Here is a 6,842-nt window from a genome sequence, read left to right as displayed (position 1 = left end):
AAAAAAAAAGCTTGAAGCCTAAATTTCAAAGAAAAGAAGAAAAGAACATTTTATTCTTTGGCTCATATTACTCAGTAGACTCTGATTACAGGAAATATCTTCCTTTAATGAAGAACTTGCCAGAAGTGTCAGAATAATAGTAAAACATATGTAAGTTCTTTTTAGGGTTTGTTGGTAGCTTTCTTGTTTTTTTTACATATCCGTTAATTTACTGGATGGAATTGTATGTACGTATCATTGAATTCTGGAGCAGTTATTCTAAGCACGGAAAAACAATGACAGTAAATATATAAATTAAGGAATCTATTTTTTCACTGATTTCTTCTTCACAGAGATCAAGCTCAGTAAATGTGCTTTTGCTGAAATTCATCCTGTTTGCAAGCTCCTGGGATAGAAAATCTGCTGATGAGATTTTAAGGCAACAACTGAAAACTATCCCATAACATATCTAATAAACTACTGCAGACTAGCTTAGGAATAGTAACTACGACTCATGCTCGTGTTCCACACAAGTATAGATTATGTTCATCACATATAAAAGTATATCCTTGTTCAACACAGATACTACAGAAAAAAAGGAACGATATTACAGCATTAAATGAAATGAATGACTCTGTCATGCGTAACAATAATACAAAAATATGAAAACCCAAAATGTCAGAATTTCATTTATTCAAGAATTTCATTCAGTGTAAGAATTGATTCAGAGACAGAACTGCCACATCAAGTTAAACTAAAGTTCCTGTACAGGCAATTGCATTGCATCTTTCGTGCTATAAACTATCAGTTCCACAGAAAATTTAAAATTCCTTGTCCTTTTTTGTCATAAAAATAATGATTTTTATGCTTATAATGTGACAAAACACTTACTATACAGACAGAAAATTTCCATTCCATGTGCTCGCCTTAGACTGAGATATTTACAATGAACCAGTGAAATAGTTCTGCCGTTTTCCAGATTACCGGAGTAGCATTTGTGCACATGAAAATATTCTTTTAACTACCTCATCAAGAGGCATTAGTACTTCCAGACTTTGGCACAAGGAATCTGAAATTGCTTGAAATTGCAGCAATGGAGTGAGAGCAGAGAGGATGGGACCTCTTGCTGTTGAGGGCAAGACTTCCACTGATTCCGAAATTTTACAAAGTTTACAAATCTCTGTCCTAAATCCATAAAGTACAATTACAAAATAAATGCAGTATAGCAATGATCAAGATTTACACAGCTACTTTCCTTTCCAGCATCCAGAGAACTTTGAGATAACTGCTGAACTTGCTTACTCTGAGTCTTAGAAGCAAAATGTATTATTAAAATGACTTCCTTCTCTGCATACTGCTGCTCTGCCCAATGAATACTGTGTCAAAGTACAAAAATGTCAGTGCATTCTGACAGATCTCACTAGTGAGCTGCTGGGATGTATTCACTTAGATTTAAGATCATAGAATCACAGAATGGCCTGGGTTGAAAAGGACCACAATGATCATCTAGTTTCAACCCCCTGCTATGTGCAGGGCTGCCAACCACCAGACCAAGCTGCCCAGAGCCACATCCAGTCTGGCCTTGAATGCCTCCAGGGATGGGGCATCCACAACCTCCTTGGGCAACCATTCCTCCTTGTCCTATCACTATCCACCCTTGAAAACAGCCATTCCCCCTCCTGTTTATAAGCTCCCTTCAAGTATTGGAAGGCTACAAAGAGGTCTCCCCAGAACATTCTCCAAGATATCAATCCCAGTTCCCTCAGCCTTTCCTCATAGGAGAGGTATTCTGATCATCTTAGTGGCCCTCCTCTGGACCCACTCCAAGAGCTCCACATCCTTCCTGTACTGGGGCCCCAGGCCTGGACGCAGTGCTCCAGATGGGGCCTCACAGGAGCCGAGTAGAGGGGGACAATCACCTCCCTCTCCCTGCTGGCCACCCCTTTTTCAACTCAGCCCAGAACACTGCTGGCCTTCTGGGCTGCACGCACACACTGCTGGCTCATGCCCAGCTTCTCGTCCACCAGGACCCCCAAGTCCTTCTCCGCTGGTGCTCTCAAGGAGATCATCCCTCAGTCTGAATAAATACCTGGGATTACCCTGACCCAAGTGCAGCACCCTGCACTTGGCCTTATTGAATCTCATTAGGTTTCCATGGGTCCACTTCTCCAGCCTGTCCAGGTCTCTCTGGATGAAAAAAAAAATACAACCTACCATCCTGGACAAATTATGTCTTCACTTCTGTATTTTAATGAAATAGAAATCTCACATCACTTACAGTCCACTGTAGAAAAAACAAAAATTGCAGAATACCACAAAGCCTCCTAGCAATTTTCAAATTTCATTTGAAATATTGTGCTTTTCCTTCCAGGCTCGGCACTCACAAATGCTCCACACTTCACTGAACTGTTTTTAAAAATTTTAACTTTCCTACTCATTTGATTCACTTTAAATTTGCTACATTTCCTAAAACAAATAAAAAGCACGTAAATAAATATATAAAAATAAAAAATAATGCTGGTGAAACACGTCAAAACTGGAAGAAAGTCTCTACAGTCATATAAATACCTTTATTTTACCCCTCTGAGTCTGCCAATCTTTTGACTTGTTTTAATTTTAATGTGCAATTTTACAAAAAATTAAAATAAACAATCCAATAAGATTAATACACATAATACACTTTAATTTAAACTTCATAACACTTAAATAGAGACACAGTGGGAAAAAAAAGTATGAAACAAAGAGATTATACAGAAGACCTCGTCACTGATTTTTTTTTTATTTATTATTTCCTCACCATTCACAATTTGTACTAAAAGGGGATTACTATGCCAGTAAATGAACTACAGTGAAATACTGAAGCCAAATGAACCCAAAGATACAAATAAAAGAAACCAATCTCCAGAGTAAGTGGCTCATTGGACAATATGCTTGAGAAATCAGTACGATATTCTGTCTTTGAAGTAGCATACTGCATACAGGAACTTCAAATGTGTAAGCAGCATGCTATTAAATTAACCTATTATTTACATACGTTATGTAATGGTTTGTCACAAATACTTACTGATGTACGGAACCATGCCAGGATCCAGTGTTGTGATCATGGACTCCACTGAATGTTTGGTTTTATCAAGAACAGACTTTACCATGGGATTCTCAGCTACACCCTACATTTAATCAGACAGATTTCCATGTTACAATTAAAAACAAACAAACAACTCTCTTCAAGTCTTGTCTTGCCTTTTTCTTATCACATTTACCTTTTTTAATGACTAGCATATCTCACTCATCAGCATATAAATGCTACAGGAGAAGACTATCACTGCACAGCTCTTCAGGTACAACATACTCTTGATATAATCTTTACCATCCTCTTCTGCATTAATGCGTCTCTCAGATGACTTAAAAAGAAACATCTTCAACAGCAATAATGGGCAACACACTTGATCTAGTCCTGTTCTGGGACCAGAAGACCTGAACATTTAGTAAGGTTGTGGGTTCCCAAAGCTAACTACGGGCATGGTAAGCCCACACAGCTAGATTTAGATTGTGCTAGCTTAAGCCAAGTAGGTCTCTTTCCTACCCTTCCTAAAGACAATACAATCTATTTTTGAATAGTCCGTTACTAAAAAATATTTCTAGGGCAATTAAGCTGAAAGCTTATTAATAGATTCTACACAATACTGGAAAAAATGCTCTGTACTCTCCAGCCAAATCATAGGTGGAGCTGTTGACAGACTTTGAAGATGATTAAATATAAATACATATGCTACCCTGTGTCTTGCAAGCAGTCTTAATGATTGCCTGCATCTCTTCACAAGTTTATTTAAAGCCAGGTATAATCACAGGATGAAAGAAAGACAGCAGTGCTGAGCAATTGACAGATAAAGCCCAAAAACCAATTTACTGAAACCTTTTATAAAATTTCTTTGGTAGACTGACTCTTTAAAGTGTAACACTTAAACTGCATATGATTACATTTCCTTCACTACAGGACAAGCATTACACATGGCAGCACTGTGTATGCATTCTTTTCGACAAGCGCTTGCTTAATACACATACACATATTTTTACTAGCTCTAGAATCAGAGAAGTTTTAATTATCCCTGAACAACAACTCCTTAGCGAGGCTTCTTTCCCACAGGTATGAATACTATTTCTTTGTTGCAGGCTTAACAGAGGGGGGGGGGAAAAAAAAAAAAAAAAGTAATCACAATCCTACATCTACTGAGATATTACAGAATGACTAATAATGATTAAGTTCCTCACATCTCACAGTGAAATAGTTCACTATTAAATTTATATGCTCTTCTCACCACTGAGCAGAACACTAAGTCTGGTTACAAAATTTGATAAAGAAAATTACACAATTACTCATGCTAGTATAATGAAAGTTTTGGAGCCAGAGCCCCAGTAATCACTTCCTTGTCAACGCACACAACCCCAGCAGCTTTTCCGAATGGTAGCATCCATCTGTTAGCATCTTGTGATTTCTCATTTACCCATAGGATGCCTTCAAGGACAAGACCAGTACTATTCCTCCTTCAGTTCTCTCACAGTTTGAAAGCTTGAATGTTGTTTTAAAAAGAACTGAGGGAATGCTATGAGATCCTCAGAAACATTTGTAGTAACAAGTTTCAGGTCTGAAGTCAAGCAGTTCTTCTCCAAATACTTCCAGCTTAGCTGCCTAATAATTATAATATACAGTCCTTGCAGATTATCAGGTTCCTGAAAAGCTGGAATTGTTTTTCCACCTGAGCAGACTGGTCTATCACAAAGCAGGGACAAATAATCTACATTTTTCTATCAATGTAGAACACAAAGTTGTTACAACACTGTGAACTATAATAAAATTAGATTTGGAATTTCTATCAAGTCGATGATAAGTCAACAGAAATCCAAATGGAGAATATTCCATACTGGCAGACTGCAAATACAAATCTATTGAAAATTCAGGTACTAACTGCCTCAATTGCTCAACCAGACAAGTACTCAAGATGTGTGGTGTAGTGATTACATTAGTATCAAACTTTGTTTCTGATACACTATATGCAACCAATCTTGGAACTTATCTGTAAGACTGCCATCTTAGACAGATTCAGGAAAATGAAATAGTCTCATTCTATTTCAATCCAACAATCTGTCAATTTTAGATTCTTTTAAGCATTATCTAATTTGAAGGAAATCTGTAAGAAAAGCAAATGATATGTTATAAACACCTGAGATAAAAAAAGCATAATAAAGTTAAGACTATTTACAGAATAGAAATAAGATAATTGCTGTAACTATAATGCTCATTCTTTAGCAGGGAATCCAGGATGTATTTCTGCAGTCATTACTTATTAGCCTCCCAGATTCCATCTGATCTTTAGAAAACAAGAGTGCTAACACACTGAGAACATTATGGCTTAATCAGAATTAACAATTCCTCATTCTCTGACCTACATACATCTTACTACAGTCAGTAAGAAGTCACAACTCCTTGTGAAGGGTAACAAATAAATAATAAAAAAAAAAAAGTACCTTTATAAACCCCCACAGACCTCCAGCAGGTGCTCCACTCTGGGCAGTAGACACTCTAGGGTCTTCATGCTCCTCAGGAAAAGTGATTGCAGAACCACTTCCTGTTCCAGAAGCCAAAGGTGATGAGAAAGATGCTTGTTGAGTAATAGGATCTGCCAAAACACCTAGTAAGACGGAGAAATAAAACATAAATGTTCATTTATGTTGCTGTACTAAATTTGTTAAAATGCAGCAGCTTGCATTGTTTAATAGGAAATTGAGCAGGAAGAAGAAAAGAATACTGGGCAGATTTGCTTCATTTCTTGAGGGTCCCAGAACAATTCTGCTTGTTAAAGGTTAGCAGATATAACCACTGTAAACAAGTTCAACAATGTCTACCAATAGAACTGAGAATGCCTGTACATTACATGTAAAATTAAACAATGGTTTTTTTCTTAGCAGGTTAGTTTAATAGTGGTGCTTTTTATTGTACTCAGATATTCATTAGAAGCCCTCTCCAGAGGAAAAAGAGAAATGGGTGTTGCTCTTTGAACAAAGAGACAGGAATGTTCTCATACATAATAAAAAGAGGTAGGAAAATTTCTAACCCTGCACACTGGAAAACGGTAGCAATAGAAAAAGGAGCAAATAACCAAAAATCTTTACATATTTTAAAGCAGACAAAAGAAAAACAATAGAAAAACTCAGCATTTTCCAACACAAGAAATCAAGAGTTATTTTTATCTTACATTGTCCAAATGAGAGGTCTTTTTAAACATTTTCCTAATACAAACCACTTAAAAGAGATATCGACCAGCAACAGTAAAACCATGGCCTGATAGCCAACAGCCAACTTTCCATTCCACTAGCAAAGATGACATCAGTTAGCAACTACAGCAACCATTTGCATGAAAGATGTTTATTTTTAGCTGTCCTAATGTGATTTAGTGGCTGGAAACAAGAAAACAGAAGCTGATCTCATGGGAAGAGAAGTTTACTATACATACATTATATATGAGATTACAGCCTGAGATACTGCTATAATGGCTGAAATTGATTCTCTGTTCACGTTCAGCTGGACTTTCCCGTTCGAGTTAACAAAAACCACAGCTCTCAAAAAATGGTTTTTCTGGAAGTTTAGATGCTAGTAGAACTCAGCAAAAGGGAACTCTGTTCCAGGCCACGTCTGTGTTCTAAAGGCTACTCTCTCTTCCGCCACATGCAGCTACATTAATTAAATGCACCTGGAATACTAAGAATTTGAACTTGTAGACTCTGGCAGAGTGGTGGAAAAAAACACCCAAGAGATCCCTCATTCTGTCTCATCAATATAAAAGCATACAAACAAAAAGGTAAAAAAA

General features: G+C 37.0%; 1 protein-coding gene across 1 annotated transcript in view; it reads right to left on the bottom strand.

The window, feature by feature from the left end:
- PRRC1 (proline rich coiled-coil 1) overlaps window positions 1–6,842 on the bottom strand; it is a 20,406-nt gene that overhangs the window by 10,057 nt on the left and 3,507 nt on the right. The window contains exons 3-4 of the mRNA XM_010726021.3: window positions 5,503–5,666; window positions 3,044–3,146 (exon numbers count right to left, since the gene is read on the bottom strand). Of these exons, the coding sequence (XP_010724323.1) occupies window positions 3,044–3,146; window positions 5,503–5,666 (267 nt within the window). The remainder of the gene's footprint in view (window positions 1–3,043; window positions 3,147–5,502; window positions 5,667–6,842) is intronic.

The sequence above is a fragment of the Meleagris gallopavo genome, chromosome Z (assembly GCF_000146605.3).
Source record: "Meleagris gallopavo isolate NT-WF06-2002-E0010 breed Aviagen turkey brand Nicholas breeding stock chromosome Z, Turkey_5.1, whole genome shotgun sequence".
NCBI classification, from domain to species: Eukaryota; Metazoa; Chordata; class Aves; order Galliformes; family Phasianidae; genus Meleagris; species Meleagris gallopavo.
This window is presented reverse-complemented; position numbering and strand designations above follow the sequence as displayed.